This window comes from Micromys minutus, assembly GCF_963924665.1.
Source record: "Micromys minutus genome assembly, chromosome: 11".
Lineage (NCBI taxonomy): Eukaryota > Metazoa > Chordata > Mammalia > Rodentia > Muridae > Micromys > Micromys minutus.
This window is the reverse complement of record NC_137980.1, coordinates 54,074,610-54,093,593: the sequence shown is the minus strand read 5'-3', so window position 1 is coordinate 54,093,593 and position 18,984 is coordinate 54,074,610. Positions and strand designations below refer to the sequence as shown.

At 50.3% G+C, this 18,984-nt stretch overlaps 1 protein-coding gene across 2 annotated transcripts in view; it reads left to right on the top strand.

Annotated features, from left to right (window-relative positions):
- Positions 1–18,984, top strand: part of TTLL9 (tubulin tyrosine ligase like 9) — a gene marked incomplete at both ends in the record, with an annotated part of 43,372 nt that overhangs the window by 20,403 nt on the left and 3,985 nt on the right. Inside the window, 10 exons of one of the 2 annotated variants that reach the window (XM_080924814.1) lie at positions 250–361; positions 1,265–1,450; positions 7,221–7,289; positions 7,643–7,717; positions 9,438–9,528; positions 10,949–10,989; positions 11,642–11,729; positions 15,980–16,038; positions 16,776–16,972; positions 18,594–18,707. In XM_080924814.1, the coding sequence (XP_080780940.1) occupies positions 250–361; positions 1,265–1,450; positions 7,221–7,289; positions 7,643–7,717; positions 9,438–9,528; positions 10,949–10,989; positions 11,642–11,729; positions 15,980–16,038; positions 16,776–16,972; positions 18,594–18,707 (1,032 nt within the window). The remainder of the gene's footprint in view (positions 1–249; positions 362–1,264; positions 1,451–7,220; positions 7,290–7,642; positions 7,718–9,437; positions 9,529–10,948; positions 10,990–11,641; positions 11,730–15,979; positions 16,039–16,775; positions 16,973–18,593; positions 18,708–18,984) is intronic. The other variant, XM_080924815.1, reaches the window with a different exon arrangement.

The window sequence follows — 18,984 nt, the reverse complement described above, 5'->3', positions numbered from 1 at the left end:
AAATGTTTAAGCAGGTAGCGTCCTGCACCTTAGGTGAAGTGGCTGAGGCAGGAGCAGGTGTGACCAGCCTGTTGAGAAGTTCCAGAAGCCACTCTGGGCTCTGGGTGGCAGCATCTGCTGGTACCTCTGGGAAGCCAGTCACTGTGGCCAGCATTCCCCCTCCCCTCACTTAGGTTCAGATGGTTGTGAGCCGCGAGACCCCTGCAGCGCCTTGCTCCTCAGGTCTGACCCTTGTCTCTCTCGACGCAGTGAAGGTGAATGGGATTTCTATTGGTGTGACGTCAGCTGGCTGCGTGAGAATTTTGACCACACCTACATGGATGAGCACGTGCGGATCAGCCACTTCCGGAACCACTATGAGGTGAGCCTCCAGGCCTGTGAAGTGAGAATGGTTCTGGGCCATTGGGCTATCTGTTGGAGTCCTTTGGACTGTTCCTGCTACTCTGAGGGTCTGAGAGTAGAGACTGGTACCAAGAGGTGGGAAGGAGGGCCAGCACATTGGCACAGCAGATGAAGGCTTTTGTGTCCAAGCCAGAGGATCTGAGTTTGATTCCCAGGACCCACATAGTAGAAGGAGAGACCAAGTCCCGGAAGTTGCCCTCTGACCTTTGATACTAGTGGGCTCTATCGGTTAAATAACCACAGTACTGGAAGGGGCTCAAAGCAAGCTAGGCTTATCAGCAAGTGTTAGAGCTCTCTAGGCAGAGAAGGGCCCAGAGCTGTGTACTGCTGACTCTAAGGAGGCCTGGGGCTTTTCTAGGGTTCAGGTATTCCCATCTTGGTAACTCTCCCTTTTCTTCCATGGGTCTTTTGTTTGTTTGTCTTGTTTTTTGAGACAGAGTCTCTCTATGTAGTCCTGGCTGTCCTAGAATTCACAGAGGTCCACCTGCTTCTGGGATTAAAGGTATGGGCCACTATGCCTACACCTTCTATTGGTTTTAAGGTGTCCATGTGCCCTATCTGTTGTTTATGTCCACAAAACACAGAAATGGCTGTAATAGGACCCTGCCTTGGTGCTTGGTTGGGGAAGTTACTATGAATAGGGCTTTGCTGGCTGACTAGTGTCAGAGTGAGCCCTCAACACCTTTCCCTCTGTGGTGTAGGGGGAAAACTCACTGAAGACAAAAGCTCAGGAAAAGGGTCATCATGTCCCCTTTCTTTTATTTTAGCCCCCCTCACTTAAATACATGTAATGAAATGTTTTTCCCAAATAGAGGTGGGCAGGGCTGGGAGCGGGAGGTTACTCCTGCCCTCACCCACCTAGCTCACCAGGAAAAACTACATGGTGAAGAACCTGAAGCGCTTCCGGAAGCAGCTGGAGCGGGAGGCAGGAAAGACAGAGGCAGCCAAGTGTGACTTCTTCCCCAAAACCTTTGAGATGCCCTGCGAGTACCACCTGTTTGTGGAGGAGTTTCGCAAGAACCCTGGGATCACCTGGATCATGAAGCCTGTGAGTGCCTCTGTAGAGAGAGTCAGGGCTGAGGTCTGGGGTTCCAGGAAGGTCCAGTATCAAAACTGAACCCTTTGTGCCCCTTGGAAGTTTCATGAAAAAAAGAAGCCATTTTGTGTTGAAAGTATGCCATACATGTCCTGCTTGAACTCCTGGGTAGAGAGCCTGGTGTGAGGCATCCCCCACAGCATCCCCTACCCCCTTCCACACACACTCCAAGGCTCCTGTTCCCACAGGGAACCCTGAGATGCCTCAGGAAAGTGCGCTCACAGGACCCTCAGGAGACAACTGACGCCTGTTTCAGGTTCTCCTGCAGTTCCGAGCTGCACCGGGTTTGGGAACTACTGCTTTTCAACCTTTTACTTTTAAAGAAAGATTTTAGGTTGCTCTTGATTCTATGTGTACGCATGCATTGCCTGCATGTGTGTCTGTGCACGTGTGTGCATGTCTGTGCACCGCGTGTGTGCATTGCCTGTAGAGGCCAGAAGAAGGCATCAGATCCTCTGGAACTGGAGTTACGGACAGCTGAGACAGTTGTGAGCTGCCATGTGGGTGCTGGGAATTGAACCTGGGTCCTCTGGAAGAGAAGCCAGTGCTCTTAACTGTTGAGCCACCTCTCCAGCTCCTGTCTTAGGATATCCCCACAAGAATTAGACCGCACTGACTATTGAGGCCCATGCGATCTGCTCAGTGACTCTCTGCCTTTGAACGCTCAGGCTTGCTTCTTTTGTTTTGGTTTTTGAGACAGTCTCTCTATGTATCCTGTCTTGTAGCTCTCTATAGAGCTGTCTTGGAACTCACCATGTAGACCCGGCTGGCCTCAAACTCAGGGCAAGTCCATTTGCTTCTGCCTCCCGAGTGCTAGGACAAAGGTGTGCGGCATCACACTCAGCCTCACAGATCTGTGAAACTGAACAGAGCTTTCTGCGGCCGAAAGATGCTTCCTGGACTCTTGGAAATGATAAGAGAAATGTCCGCTGTTGAGCATCTAACGTCGAGCCTTTCATCTAACCTGTGCGCTTTGTATCTAACATGTGCATCATCAGGAAAATCAAGTCCCAGTGACAGACCGAGGTCAGCACTGTCCCAGCTTAGAGACGAAGTGCGTTCGAGATCATAGAACTCATGGGTGGCAAACAAAGAGTTAGAATCCAGGCACTTATGAGGCAGACACAGAAGAAATGTTACAAGTTTAAGGCCAGCTTAAGCTACACAGTGAATTCCAGGACAGCTTGGGCCATAGAAAATAAAACTCAGGTACCTGTTCTTATTCTCTCCTTTCCCAGACAGCATGCCTCAGCTGTAGAACACACACACACATACACACACACACCCTCTCACAGAGCACTACCCACAGAGCCAAGGTTCCGCCTCTTAAATCACAGCTGTCATGGTATTAGCACTAACAAAAGCAGTGGGCGGGGAAAGGAAGCGACTTAATGTGCAATTGCTGGTTCCCAATTAGCAAACAGTGCTACTTGATGCAGCTGGGGCTGTTTGTAGCTCTCTGCTCTGCCTCTCTTCCCTGCAGTTACCAGATTGCCTCGCCAGCCTGTTCAGGACTCTGGGAAAGAACCAGGAGCCTGGGAGCTGCCTCTCTGGGGGACACTGTGGACCAGTGTGTTTTCCTCTATACTGCCTTGCCCAAGTCCACCCCCCTTCAGGCACCTGTGCTTCGTGGCTACATCTTCATAAGCCAATCCCAAGCCTCACCCCTCAGTTGCCTGCAGAAGGCTGTGCCCTGTTACCCAATCCTCACCCTTTTCTTTAGGCACAGAAAATATAAGGGAGCTTTGGCAATGCCCCACCCCCTCTCAGTACTGTTCTGTAGACTCTTGGGGCCCTAGATTTACTGTCTTAGGGATAGAAATAGGCCTTTGTCCACTAGACACAGCTGCACACTTGGGAGGTGGAGGTACAAGGGTCAGGGATCCAAAGTTATCCCTGGCTACAGAGTGAGGGCTTGAGTTTTATCCTTAGCACTCAAGTGAAAACCAGATGTGGTACTGTGCCAGCATCACCAGGGAGTTAGAGATGGGAGCGTCCCTAGGGCTCACTGGCTGGTCAGCCCAGCCTGCACCAAGCCCCAGGTACCAATGTAAGCCCCTGTCTCAAACAGCAAAGTTGACATGCTGGGTGCAGGGGCCTGCAGCTTTGATCCAAGGTGGATTGCTGTGAGTTTGAAACCAGCCTGGTCTGAATAGTTCTAGGTGACACTGAGAGACCCTATCTCAAAATTAATAAACAAGGCAAGCAGTTCCTGAGGAACGACATCTGAGGTTGACCTCTGCCTTCTATACACACGTGCACATAATAGGTACAGGAACCACACACTTGTGTGCCCCCAACACATGTAAATGTGCACACACTAATAATAATGATGATGATGATGATAATAATAATAATAATAATAAAGGATAAAAAAATAAATAGCCCTTTGGGTTTGGCCATGGGAAGTCCAGTCTAAGGGCTGAGGACATAGCTCAGTGGTAAAGCACTTGCCTAGCCTGCTGCCTGAGGTCTCAGGTTCAACAAAAACTAAAACAAAACCAAGCAGAATTTAAGTCCAGTCTACTGTAAAAGAAAGCACACACATCCAGCGTTTCTCCCACCTGCCCTTCCTCTCCAGCTCCCCTGCGGGACAGAGGGGCCTGGGGCCTCGTTCTGCCCAGGACCACTGCAGCTCTTCCAGTCTCTCAGAGTGCGAGGCATCAGGTGTGTGGGTCAGGACTGTGCCTTTCCGTCAGCCTCTGTGTCCAGGAAGCTGCTCCAGGCCCCAGGCTGTGGTATCTTGGACAACCTTAACTTGAGAACATTTTGTTACTCTGCTGTGTCTCATGGAGGTGCTGAGACTGTCACTGAATCCTGAGAGCTGGCCTGCTTGGCCAGTAACTAGCAGAAAACCATCTTCCAGGGGCTTAAGCAGGAGCATAGGACTCCTGTCTGTCCATGCACCGACCTACTGGGTCACAGAATAATGCTTTACTTAAAGCCACTTTTCCCAGATATGATTGACACGAAATCTGAATAACACCATGAAGTCAGAATGACAGACAGTGGCTTCCAGCCAGGGGTAATAGCACATATGTGTAATCCTAGCTCTCAAGTAGCAGAGGCAGGAGGATTGTTGCATGGTGGACACCAGGCTTGTCTATCAATGACTAGCCAAGGCTACATAACAAGACTGTCTCACGAAGCCAAAAACAAGACAGAACAAAGAATGGGGGGGGGTGTGGTGGTTTGGTTTCAAAGCATAAAGTACATTTAATCACAAAAGAAAGCAGCTATGCTGAAATACAGTTATTAAAGCCACATTGGTCAAGGCCCTCGGGGAAGCACATGTCAGGAAAGACTAAACATGACTGGTGGAGAAAAATGAGCAGTCCAAGCAGGTGGAGCTGAAAGACCTGGAAGGAGGGAGGGATGGAAGGGGGGGAAAGGAGGGGGAGAATGAGAGGCCACACCTCCTAATAGTGCTACTCTCTGGGCCAAGCATATTTAAACCACCACACCACTGAATATCACATAATAGATGACGTCAGTGGGGACAGAGTAGGGACGGTAAGGAAATAAGGACTCAGAGTGGCCACACTGGTATAAAACCAAAATTATAATGGCTTCCGATGTGGCTCTGTGGGTAGGGCACTTGCCTAGTATGCCCAAGGCCATGGGTTCAATCCCAGCACGAGGCTCTACCTCAAGCCAGCAGCAGAGCTTAGCAGCAACATCTACACGGCTCTAGTTTTGCAGCCATGAAAAAGTTCAAGGGTGAGACGGAGTCACGGAGGCTTCCATCAGGGTTCGACAAGGTCGTATAAATCAGTGAGTGTGTAGCGGAAGTAGGGTTACCTGCGGAAAGCCCCAAAAGCCATGGGTGATGGTGGAAAGGGGGAAGCCCAAGTTGTAATGGAGACCCCAGTGCACTGGAGATGCTGGGCCATAGCACGTCAGCCGCAGAGAGCAACAAGAGTGGAGTGGAACCGTTGGGGGGGGGTGCTGCAGAGAGCTTGGGGTGCCCAAGGCTCTTGTAGCCTGCAGGATCCTATCATGAGCCCCACGTGCTGCCCTGAGTGGCAGGGTTGAAGTCTTCCTACTGCGTGTCAGGCTCACTGTGGGTCTTCCTTGCTATACCCTGTTCCTCCATTTTGAAACGGTAATCTCATTTTTCTATAGCATTGTGAGTTAGAGTCTTGTGTCTTTAGTGTATGGGGGTGGGGGGGCTCATAGTTGGTAAATTGCCTTGAATCTCGGAAGAGACCTTGGACTAAGGACTTTTGTCTGCTTTTTGTTCTTTTAGAAAAGTTCTCACTACGTAGACCAGGCTGAGCTTAAGCTCACGAGATCAGCCTGTCCCTGCCTACTAAGTACTGAGGTTAGAGGCGTGTGCTCTGAACCTTTTGTTCAGTTTTGTTTTGTTGTGTCAGGGAGGGTCTGTCTCTATGGAGCTCTGTGTTCTGGAACTTACTGTGTATATCAGGATAGCCTTAAACTCACAGATTGGCCTGCCTCTGCCTCCCGTGGGCCAGAGTTTACAAATGTGAGCCACCATGCCTGGATTGCATTTAGGACTTTTGAATAATATAGAAGTTTTGTTGGGCCAGGGGCTCAAGTCAGAATGCGTGTATTTGACATTAGGAAGGCCATGATCCTTTGGAGCCAGGGAATTTGTTGTGGTTTAAAGGGATGTGTTTATGTATCAAGTTGGCAACACTTAGACTTGTGATAACACATTATTAGCTTGATTGGATTAATAAACACCTACAAAATGAATGAGGTGCATCCTTAGGGGGTCTCAGAGGGTCTTTCCAGAGAGGTTTAATTGACTAGAGAAAACCCATCATGGATGGAGTTGGCAGCTTCCCATGGGCTGGGTCCCAGACTAAACAAAAGGGAAGAAAGGAAGGATTTGCTTTTCTCTGCTTTCGGCTCTACCCAGATGTGAGCAAGCCACCTGCTGCCAGGCCACTGCTCAGAGAACGGGATAAGGAGGCTCTGTACTCACCGGGTGAGTGCCAGAGAAAAGATGCCTGGAGGTGGGGCGCTCAGCAGCTCAGGTAACAAAAGGGCAGAACTGGCACAGGAAGCCAGAGTTGGTCTCAGAGGCCACAGAAGCCAGGCCAGGGTAGATCTTAGCTCTATACAGGTCTGGCTGGGAAACATCAGATTTCTAAGTGACAGATACAGCATAGACCCTGGGGATGGTCCTGAGTTTGATCCTTAGCAACACACACACACACACACACACACACCCCACATACATCCACACACATGCCGACACACCTTTTGATGATTGTGGAGAGGATAGTGAACATGCTAACAGCGTTTCTGTACAAGGCCACGCAGGTGAACATCTTAAGGCAGAAACACGGCAGGATATCAAAGATTCCCCAGCCCCCTTGCCTCAGGGAGGGCATGAATTACCCATGGCAGGGAGCAGTAAAGGCAGACTGATTCCAGTATTAGCCGAAGCAAAACCTAATTAGGAAGGCAAATTGATTTCCAAAAAAAGCTTTGGATGATATGTTCCAGGACTGGCCGAGATGGTTTTTTAATTGTCTGTCCTTCTGCATTATTCATGCAAATGTATGTCTTTGTAGCAAAGCCCAGCTCACTCTAGCCCCATGGGGGTTGAATGGCCATTCTTCTGGGCAGAGATGGGGGCCCACAGGGACATGGACACAGAGATAATCTCGGTAAGACCCTTGGGATGGGGTCCAGGGAGGGATCTTGAGCTAAGCTCTGCCTTTTCCCTACCCCTGCCTCCCACCAGGTTGCCCGATCTCAGGGGAAGGGTATATTTCTCTTCCGGAGACTGAAAGACATCATGGACTGGAGGAAGGTGAGGCCACTTCCCCTCATAAGCCTCACCTCCCAGGAGGAGGCTATATCTTCCTTCGGAACTCATAGGGTTGTCTGTCAAGGTTGCCCCCAAGAGGGCCAGCTCAGGGTTCAAATCCTGACTTCACTCCACCCTTCTTAGTGCCTGCTGAGGATCCCATATGCTAATGAGCAGGATCCCAATTAACAGCCGTGCTCTTAGAGATATGACCAGGGCCTTCTGAACCCAGGGGGTGAGGGTGGGGTGGGTGTGGGAAGCAGGGGGACTCAACTCCCAGGGGAGACAAGCAAGTGCTTACTAAATGCCTCTTCCCGCATACACATCCAAATATATCTCTTGCACCTACCCGGCAGGGCACTGCAGGAAAGAAAGTCGCTAGTATGGAGACGCAGCCTGCTCGTACCAACACGAACCCCTCAGGCAGCCATGTGAGTAGACGTGATGAGGAGGGCCCCAGGAAGGAAGGGAGGTGGGTGCCACGGCTCAGCAGGAGCGTGCTCTGCCCTGGTGGCCAGAAGCCCCTAGTCCAAGCACTTACCACTGTGTGGCTATGAGTCCAGAGTGTATGTGGCTCTGGTGTTTGGTTTCATAAGTCACTGAGGTAGGGTCAAGTGGTAAGAGGGAGGGCTGTGCCTCTGAGTGTTACCTGAACTGCCGCGTAGGCGGGGAAAGAGACAGTCCTGCTCTGATATCGTGTAGGCAGCCCTATGCTAGAACGTCTGCAGCCATGGCAGGAGTGACTTCTCTTCCCAGGCTAAGTGCTGGACTCACAGAGAGAATTGATCACCCCTTCCTCCCTCCCCCATCCCCCCCTTTCTCCTCCCTCCACCTTGCCCTGTGATAGTGACAGAACCCAGAGCCTCGCATATTGGAGGGCAAGTGAACTGCCACTAAACTTAGCAAAGAGCTAAACTTTCGGAATTTCGTTTCCTCGGAGAATTGAAAGCACAAGAGGGCGTGGCTCAGCAGACGCCCACCCATCAGCGCGGTGCCCCTCCCCCTTTATCTCCACCTCCTCCACTAATGGATTGATTAAAGTGTACAGGACACAAACTTTTAGGATTTTAATCATTTGCACGCACGTGGGGGCATGGACTAGGCATCTTTCTCAGTTACTCTCTTTACTTTAGAGACAGCACCTCTCAGGGAACCGGAAGCTCACTATTCAGCTAGACAGGGTGGCCAGTGAGCCCTGTGGTCCTCTTCCTTTGCCTCCCCAGTGCTGGCATTGCCTGCCTGCCTTTATGTGGTTGCTGAGGATCAGAACTCGGGTCTTATGCCTGTGTGTCCAGTTGTACACTGACTGAGACCCACCCTGACTGTTTTTCAGTGTTCAGTTCTGAAGTACTGGGAACATTCATACTGTGCACTTGTTAGGAACCCATGGCCAGAGTGTTTGCACCACAAATCAAAACTCTACCTGCACCATCCGCCTGCTTTCTGCTGCGAGGCATTGGGCTATTACTTGGTGACTCCGAGAGGCTGATCCTTTTGTTGCTGGTTTATTTCATGCAGCCACTGGCTTCAGTTTTGTTCACATCACAGCATGTATGTGATGTATGCATTAAGAATGTAAATGGCAATGCCCACATTGACCTTTTGATGCTGCACAGGTCTAAAAAGTAATCTAGTGTCTTAGGGTTTCACTGCTGTGAACAGACACTATGACCAAGGCAACTCTGAAAAGGACAACATTTAATTGGGGCTGGCTGACAGGTTCAGAGGTGCAGTCCGGTATCATCAAGGCAGGAGCGTGGCAGCATCCAGGCAGGCAAGGTGCAGGAGGAGCTGAGAGCTCTACATCATCTGAGGGTTGCTAGCAGAGCACACCTACTTCACCAAGGCCACACCTCCAAATAGTGCCACTCTCTGGGCCAAGCATATACAAACCATCACACTTAAGCTCTGGGATTGCGCTACAAATGCTCCACACCGCTGCTGAACCTCTGGCCAGCTGTGTGACTTCAGACGAGTCCCACCTCTCTGTGTTTCAGGTGCGCATGTGTAAAATGCAAATTGCATTAGTTCTCACCTGAGAGACTCGATGGAAGGATCCAATCAGACCCCCCCAGGGAGAGTGCCTAACCTGGCACCCCAGGACATAGGGCACTCTTGGTATGTGGTACTGTTTTGTATTCTCACAACCAGGACACAAGGAGTTCTGATGACCAGAAAGATGAGATCCCGGTGGAGAACTACGTGGCTCAGCGTTACGTGGAAAACCCCTACTTAATAGGAGGTGAGGTGGCTGCATCCGTCCCCTGCCCTCTGCACAGTTAGGCAGTCAGCAAAGGCCTGGCCTGTCATCAGGCCTGAAAGGAAACAGAAACAGAAACTTGTCCTATGCTCCCCTCCCTCCTAGCTGTGACTCTGCAGTCCCCCAGCTTACCCTGCTCTTCTCACCCCACTGGGCTCTGAAAAATTCTCCTCGGAAAGCCAGTTTAATCATGCACGCTCTCATGCACGAGAAACATTTACAGAGAGCATCCTAGGTGCCAGCCAGCGTCCTGGGCTCCACTCTAAGAGCCTGGGCTCCTTACGAGCAAGCAGAAGCCATGTAAGAGTCTTACCGCAGCTGAACCAATGCCACTAGTCTCCTCCAAGTGCCCTCCTTGTCCCCTGCAATGGCCTCTGTGGGAACAGCCTCTGGGTCTCTTCTCTTTTTTTCCTCCCTCATCGGTTCCAGCTTTGTGTCTCCAGCCAAATCTCTTGGGACTCTCCTAGCAATTCCATACCAGTGTGCCACAGATTTGAAAATGCTCCCAAGTCCGGCTTACCTTCCATCTTCTCCACCTGACCCATAGCCTCTCCTCTCCCAGGATGCTAAGCCAGAGTCTGGGAAGTGTCTGGGTGCATCTGGTGCTCTCTGGTCACTGTCTTTTATTCTCTCTTTATTTGAGTTTATTGTTTTAATTACGCGTCTGTGCGTGCGCACTCGCAGGTGCCTGCAGGGGAAAGAGGATTGTGATCCGGTGGACGTGGAGTTCAGGAGGGTGTGAACCACCTGATGAGTGTGCTGAGTATTGAACTCAGGTCACATGGGAGAGCGCTACACACTCTTAACCACTGAGCCGGCTCTCCAGCCCTATTCTACGGATCGTCACCAAGCTCAGATCAGTTCCAAAGCTGCCTGTCTGGCCACCTCTTTTCTCTGTCCCATTCCTAGCCGCTGTTGTCTCCTTACCTGGATGTCTGCAATGGACTCACTGGTGCTCATGAAGGGCATGGGATCTTGCCAGTGGCTTCTTATAGTTTGTAGAACAAACCCGAAGACTGCTCGGAGACTTGGCCCTGCCTACAGTACTGTCCTTGTCTGCACATGGCCTAGACCCTGCCACCTGCCTTGATTTCCTTTCTTTCCCCTCCCCCGAGTCCACAGTCTTTGCCCAGCTTGGTCTCGGTCTGGGCTGGGCCTACACCTGTCTATGTGTCTGTCAATCAGTCCCCACCTCCCATAGGGCTTTCTTTGGCCACTAAGCCTCCAGCTTTGCCCCAATACTGCCCCACCCAGTCATCTCCTGTGCCCTGTGTAGCTGTGCTTGGAACCTCAACAGGCGGATGGATCTCTGTCTGTCTGACCCTCTGCTGATGTGGTCTGAAACCTAGCCTACTGTCTGGCAGCCAGTCAGTACTTTCCACTAACCAGTTCTTCCCCTCAGGCCGCAAGTTTGACCTGCGCGTCTACGTGCTAGTGATGTCGGTGAGTCAGTCTCTCAGGCTGGGCCTCTTGTGAGCCCGGGGACAGGGAGGGGGTAAGGCTGTTGAGGGACATGTCCCCAGCTGCCCATGTCTATGGCTGCATCCCTCCCATCTCTCATTCAGCCCTTCAGGTAAAGCACAGCAAACACATACTGAGCACCAGGCCCCAGCACTCAGCCCTGCTCACTCCACCGTGACCACCCAGTGAGCTCCGCCGTTGAGTTATTAGCCACGTTTTACAGATCAGAATGGATGTGCAGAGGTTAGCCCGGCCTGCTTGGGAGGCTGAAGTAATGAGATCTCATGCTTAAGGCCAGCTTAGTCTCCATAGTGAGTTCCATGCCCGTTACATAGGGAAACCCTGGCTCAAAAAAGTAAAAGTAAAAACAGATGTATTGAGGTTGAATGACTTGCCCAAGGTCACACAGCAGGTGAATAGCTGCACTCCAGAGGCTGCATCCCCCATCCATTCCTGCATTCACTCATTCAGCCTGTGTTCAAACCTTCCCGGTGTACGCCTCACTCCACACTGTCTCAGGCTCAGCCCGTTCTTCAGGGCCTTGAGGTCCTGGTGGGGGTGTCATGTATAGGAAATCAGTGCCATGGAAACATTCTGAGCTTCCTTTCCCTTTTCTCTCCCTCATCCCCAACAGTACATCCCTCTGCGGGCATGGCTGTACCGTGACGGCTTCGCCCGGTTCTCCAACACCCGATTCACGCTGAATAGCATCGATGACCACTGTATCCTCACAGTGGTGCTCCCTTCGGTCCTCGGTCCCCTCCTCTAGCCAGCCTGCCCAAAATTCTACCACCAGAAGGATAGATACTTGCTAGGCCCCCTACACAAGACCAGCCTAGTCCTTTCTCTCTGGGGGTTTCCAGGCTCTCTAAAAATGGATCTGCTCAGGGTAGCACGCCTCAAATGTCCCTGCTGGATGGTGGTCTTTATGGGTGCCCAGCGTTGGGGTTTACCCAAGTTCATAGGAGCAGACAGGTTGAGCTGTGCAGAACCTCTGCATCCTTCTGCATCTTCCCAGTGCTCCGCTCCCTCGTTCACTCAAATACAGTTCCTTCTTCACCGTCTGACTGAAAGAAGCCAAAGCCCACATGCTACATGGTCCTGGCAAAGCTATGGGAGAAAGATGATGTGTGTGTAACTGATTGGGCTGTAAAGTAGTGTAACCCTCTGAAGGAGGTGAAGGATCGATGACAAAAGCCAGACACACATCCCCTCTGAGCCATCGAGCCCCGTTGGTGTGCATGCGCACAACATGGGAAGGGACAGGCTTAAAGACTGCGTATGGCACATCCTTGATGGAAAGCAAAAACCTAGACAGGCGGTGCACTTATGCCGTGGAATACTATGCAGTTGTTAAGTGGAATGCTGGAACTTGCTTTAGATACTGATGAAAAACAGTCTCGTGGGGGGGGGGGGAATACAGCAGCAGAAGATGTACTCCCATTTGGGCCACACTATGTCTATGTTTTCTTTGTTCATGCATAGACATCTCTGAATGATAGACAAGAAACTGGGATCAGGGCTGGAAGTATGGCTCAGTGGTAGAGTCCATGCCTTATAAGCAAGGACATAGATTTGATCCCAGCACTGCCTGCCCCTCAAAAGAGAAAGGAAGAGAACAAAAGCCAGCATGCACAAAGCCCTGGGCTGCATCCCCATCACTCCACAATGAGGCTGTGCTGGCACAGGCCTGTGATCCCAGCACTTGGGAGGTGGAGGCAGAAGGCTCAGAAGTTCAAAGGCATTCTCAGCTTTAGAGTGAGCTGCAGCCAGCCTGGGATACATACGAACCCAGCTTGGGCTACAAGAGAACCAGCATCAATAACAAAACAAATAGGCAGTTTTTGTTTTGGATGCTTAGACCTGATTTTTCAGAGGAGGAGGGAGGGGCCAACTGGCAGGACTGTATGACATGGGGGTGAGGGGACAGCACTGAGCAGACATTCCAGCCCTGGTTAGGGCCAGCCTCCTCTGCCTGAAGTAACACACTTCCATCGCCTGCCCCTAAGAGTGGGTGTGGCCCCTGTGCACACAAAAGCCTCCCAAGCTGTTTTCCTTGTTTCTCAGACTCTGCTGCTGGTGTGGTAATTTTATCCTGCAGTCCTAACACGAATTTGCCACATGCCTGCCATCAACTGAGTTGAGTTTGTTCTGTTGCCTCACGTTCAGTAAAATTAAGTAACACATGCAAAAGACACAGAAAGCATGATCTGCCAGGACGCCCCTTCAGAGCGCCGGCGCAGCCCTGTGTCCTGAGGACATACTGAGAGAGCAGAGCCCTTCCCAGGAACCCAGCGATGATCCACTCACTAAATATTTACACTAGGAGACTGCACCACACTTTCCATCCTTCTTGTAAGTGGTTTTCAATTTCTTAAAATTAAAACATACAGAAATGACAACGGAAGATTCCTACATGTCAGGGTCTCCCCTGGCTGGGGGTCCCCCTGCTCTGCTAGGCTGGCCAGCTGGGACTACAAGCTGGACACATGCCACTGTGTCCAGAGTCGTTCAGTTGGTCGGTTGGTTGGTTTTTGAGATAGGGTCTAACCATGTAGCCCTGGATGACCTAATACTCAATTTGTAGACCAGGCTGGCCCTGAATTCACAGAGATTTACCAGCCTGAGTGCCACCATGACTGGCCATTCCCAGACCCCCCCCCCCATAGCTTCTGGACATCAAACTCAGGGAGGCAAGCACCTCATGACTGAGCTTTCACCCCTCACCCCAACATACAACTTTAAAATAATATTTTTCCCAGCACAAAACAAGAAATGCAATGAACTTAACTTTGGTATATGTATGTAAAATATAGTTTCCATGCAACAATTCAGGCATATATACACATTCAGACAGGAACAGGACACACTCAGCCCTGAGTGCTGGGACTGAGTTATCGGACAGGAGTGACACCATGATGTCAGCGCGCCCTGACAAGAATGGGTTCAAACAAGACAAGGGCCATGTGGGAGATTGATGTGCTAACGATCTCATTTCTACTTTTCCCCCCAAAGAGATCATAAAATTTACATTGATTGCTAGATAAGTTAAAATATACTGTCTTCCTAGGATTTATTTATTTATTTATTTATTTTTGAGCTTGTAACTATGACATTTCCCCTTCCCTGCCTTCCCCTGAATCCTCCCTCCCAGCCCCGCCCCCTGCTCATCCTCAGTTCATGGCTGCTTTTTTTCATTAACCGCTGTCACCCCTTTCTACTCTCTAAAAGCTTGTTTTGTTTAGGAAGCAGTGTAAAAGGCCACTTATCAGTCATTAACTTATTAACTTTGAAAACGCAGAGGATCCAGAACTGGGGGAGGAAAACAGTTTGAACTGTAAGTGCTCCTACCTTACAGTTCATGCCCACCACTACTACACTCTAACACAAATAACAAAATGGCCTGAGGCAGCAGCTCACCAGGTAAAGGTGTGGGGCACATAACACACACATACACACAAACAACAACAACAACAACAACAACAATAAAATTTTATAAAATTGCTACAGCACAAAAATTTTGATTTTTGATAAAATACAATGTTTCTATTTCTTCTGTTGTCTGTGCTTTGGTGTTGCAGCTAAGGTGCTCTGCCCAGAAGTGACAATGACTTATCCCTGAATACTCTTTTAAGAATTTTTAGTTTTGTCCCTTGCATGAGGATTTTGCAGTGTGTTTAAAGTTGATTTTGTCTGTAGTGTGAGGAAGAGGGCTTGGTCTATGCATCTCATTAGGTGGTCCAGGGAGTTTTATACCTGGATCCCCGGGTACTCCTGCCCTGCTTGTGGGTAGGATGCCCCTTTCTCTGTGAATTGCCTTGAGACCTTTGTGGAAACCATTTAGCTTGAAGAGAAGGGCCCTTTTCCTGTTCAGTGGTTGGCCATGTGTTCACTCTTCCGAAACAGAGAATTAAAAACAAACCTCTCAGATAAAGGTGAAAGGGGGGGAGTTTTAAAGAGTTCTAAAGATGGCAACTAGGAGATCCCTGTGCCAGGGACAGGCAGATATGTGCTGCAGGGGAATTAGACTCAGGCAAGGGACCAAGCCCCTTACCCCCTCCTCCACCTACAGATATCCTAATTAGTCCTAGGGTGTTAGGTCATCTCATTGGATTTGGGGGATGCATAATCCTAGGGGAGGAATGCTGAGGAAGGGGTTGTGAATGGCCATCCCTGTCCTTTCTGAGCCTTGAAAGTCTGGTCGGCCCATGACATGGGGATTATTCAGGAACAAATGAGATGGCACTGAGGCAGTATCTTGTGGGGCACCCAAAAGGCACTTCATCTGATCCCTCAAATAGACCCAGGAAGCCACTGTGTGTGATTGTGTGCTTAGGTTGCTATTGCTCTGATGAAACATCATGACCAAAAGCAAATTGGGAAGGAACAGGTTTCTCCAGCTTACACTTCCACACTCTGGTCTATCACTAAAGGAAGTCAGGAGGGGCATCTGGAGGCAGGAGCTGACGCAGAGGACACAGGAAGGTGCTGCTTGCTGATTTGCTCCCCATGGCTTGTTCAGCCTGTTTTCTTATAGAACCCAGGACCATCAGCCCAGGCATGGAAGCACCCACAATGGGCTGGGCCCTCCCTTCACTGACTACTAAGAGAATGCCCAACATCTAGATCTTGTGGAGGCATTTTCTCATTTGGGGTTTCCTCCTTGCAGGTAACTCTTAGCTTGTTTCAAGTTGGCATAAGACCAGCCAGCACAGCTGGTAAACATGCTTAGAGAGGGCACCTGGATCTTTAAGGATTCCACGACCCCTGAGATGCACCCAGAACTTGCACATAGGACCACCTGACTTCAAAGCCCATGTGTGTAAACTTTGGCTGGCTTTCTTTTGTTTCGGTTTGGTTTTACTGTTCTTGTCAACTCCCAAGCCAGGGTCTCAGTTCAGTCCTTGGGGCAGCAGGAGCTATGGCTGCCTCTCTCGGTCCACACTAGCCCTTGACCACCAACCTCTGCCAGATGTTCACCTCACCAATGTTGCTGTGCAGAAGACATCACCTGACTACCACCCAAAAAAGGTAAGGAAGCTAGGGACCTGCCCGCCCCCTGCGCCAAGTGGGGAGGGACAAGCAGAGTGACGTGGAACCCAAGATAGACCACAATTTACCAGAGAGGGAAGGATCATCCTTTCTCACCTACACTTGGCATGAACCTCAATATTTGAATATTAAATTAATGTACCTCCTAAACAAAATGTGTTCTACCTTCATATCTTAGGTGTCTCTTGCTGATCAACCAATCTATCAGTTGGTATATTAAATAGTCTGCCCACCAATCATCAATCTACAAATATTCATCTATCATATCTATCTACCATGTTTATCATACCTACCTTATGCATTCCCCGTGACAGCCTGAAAGTCGGTACAACTGTAGAGTTCTCAGACTTCTCAGAGCTAAGGGCCAAGCCAGGGAGCACAGATGAGTTCACACTTTTATTTTTTCCTCTCTTGGTTCATCTCACATCACATAGTCCTACAGAAGCTTACTGGTTGCCTTTCCATCCCAAGAGGCTATCAGTGCAGGCCACCAGGAGAAGCCACCTGTATAGCCCATGGGCCAGAGACATGGCCTGTGTTCTTAGCTATGTAGATATTCACTCCAGAGCGAGGGCATACCCAAGCTTCCTAATCCCAGGGCTCAGGTGGAGCCCTCCAGCTAGTCCTGAGGGACCCTATGCGTGGGTTCATTCAAGAACGATCTGGTGGGCGCCAATGAACTGGGCCCCTCCCCAACCTAACTGCCTGGGCCTCAGGGTTGCAAGTGGATGCTTCAGCGCTTCAGGCAGTACCTGGCATCCAAGCATGGCCCAAAGGCCGTGGAGACGCTCTTCAGCGACATGGACAACATCTTCATCAAGAGCCTGCAGAGTGTGCAGAAGGTGATCATCAGCGACAAACACTGCTTTGAGCTGTACGGCTATGACATCCTCATCGACCAGGACCTCAAGCCGTAAGTGGGCGGTGGCCCAGAAAGCCAGGGTGGGGTGGGGGTCATGATTAGCTACAGACTCCAGGGCAGACCACCATGGCTTTAATCCCAGCTCTGCTGTTTCCTATCTGTGTAAATTCAGACAAGCTTCCTTTTTCTGTGCCTCAGTTTGCCAGTCTTCGAATTGGGTTCAATAAGGGTGTCTGTCTTTAAGGGATTGCTAAAAGGATAAATGAAATCTAACTGGTACAGGCCTCTTCTAAAGGGATCTCTACCAATTGTAACTGAAACAATGTGAGACCCTTTTGAGGAGTCTCCATTTACATATAGACTGTGATAAAGGGAGGGGGTGCATGAGAGATTCTAACCAAGTAACTGGGGGAACCAATGGGTTTAAGTGGGGTTACTTTGCTCTTGGAAGCATGACTAAGCAGTTTCAAGAGAATGGGAACTCACAGGCAGCAGGCAGCAGAGAGATCTCCCATCCCAGGGGGAGACCATGCCAACCCTTGTCACCTTTCACAAGGACTGTGAGTAGGCCCAGTCTTGTGAGGGTCTCCTGTAGGAAATCACAGCCACTCTGACTTGGAAACAGAGATAGCCGTGTGCTTCGGGGGACAGCATTCCACACCGTGCTCCAGTTACCCCGGCTCTTCTTTTCTGCTTACCTTTCTACAGTGTTTCCTGAGTCTCAGAGGGAGTGAGAGAGACCTGGTTGTGCCTCTCTCCCTCTCCCCCTCCCATATTGGGCTGAGCAGTGCTGCTGGAATCCTTGTTACTCCTTAGCACCCAAGAGTCTCCACAGTAACTGCAGCCATCTGCAGAAGGAGGCGCCCCAGGCCGGGACCAACGCAGCAAAGATAACGTGTATTAGCATCTAGATTTAGAAGGCGTTTTACAGTCCAGTTAGCAAAACAGCAGCAACAGGCTTGTGCCCTTCCAGCTATGGGGTTTGTCCTGACTGGCGGCATCAAACACAGGTTCCCTCCTCTGGAGCAGGCCCTGGATCCAACTGGAAAATAGTTGTGGCCCATGGGGCTACTGTTGTGCCAGTGGGCACACCTTATGTGGTGTCCTGACACCCCTAGTGTTTTGTACCTACAGGTAAGCAAACTGTTAACTCCCTCCACCAGCCCATACAGTGCCTTCAGCCCCACAAGTATGAACCTTCAAGGAGGGAGCATCTGGGCCCAGTCTGGCTTCTCCATGGCCTGCAAGCAGAGTGCAGTGTCCCCAGCAATAGGGTCTTCTCGTCTAGTCCTGTCTTGCAACACCAGCAGTGTACTAGCCTGGCGCTTGGGGAGGTAACTCACCCCGGCATTACAGTCTTACTCACTGATCTTATGGTGTCCCGGAGTACCATTTCCACCCTCACGGGGTAACTTTACCTCAGCTCTTTAACACTCACAGACAGGTGCTGGGGATTTTTCTGCATCAATTTGCTGGGTGTCCTCATCATCCAACTTGCTGAACCCTTGTATCTTGTAGAAGCTGAACCCATTCTCACTTGGGTGTACTTGCACTTGGATTTTTTTTTTTTAGCTGTAAGATACTTGGGTTTGAACTAGATTGTGAAACCTTTAGGAAAAAGGTAAACAGGACCTCTGACAGCACTCCCCAAGTTCTCCCATGTCCTCCCCAGGTGGCTCCTAGAAGTCAATGCATCTCCTTCACTGACAGCCAGCAGCCAGGAGGACTATGAACTCAAGACCTGTCTGCTGGAAGATACCCTGCATGTGGTGGACATGGAGGCCAGGTAGGGTCCTGTCTGAACCCCGTATGTGGCAGATGGGCTCCTGTCGAGGAAAGAGGACTCAGAGCCTTGAGATTCAGCTTTCACAGATGGAGAAACTGAAATGTCCATAGGCCCAAGAACTCAGTGTAGCTAGATGCACTCAAAGCTTCCGACTGGGACCCTGAGCAGGTCACGTCCTCTCTGAGGTTGGTTTCAGTTTCCTCCTCTGTAGGATAGGGAACAGGAGCATCATAACTCCCCTGGGCTGTTGGAGAAACAATGCACTGTTAGGTACCTG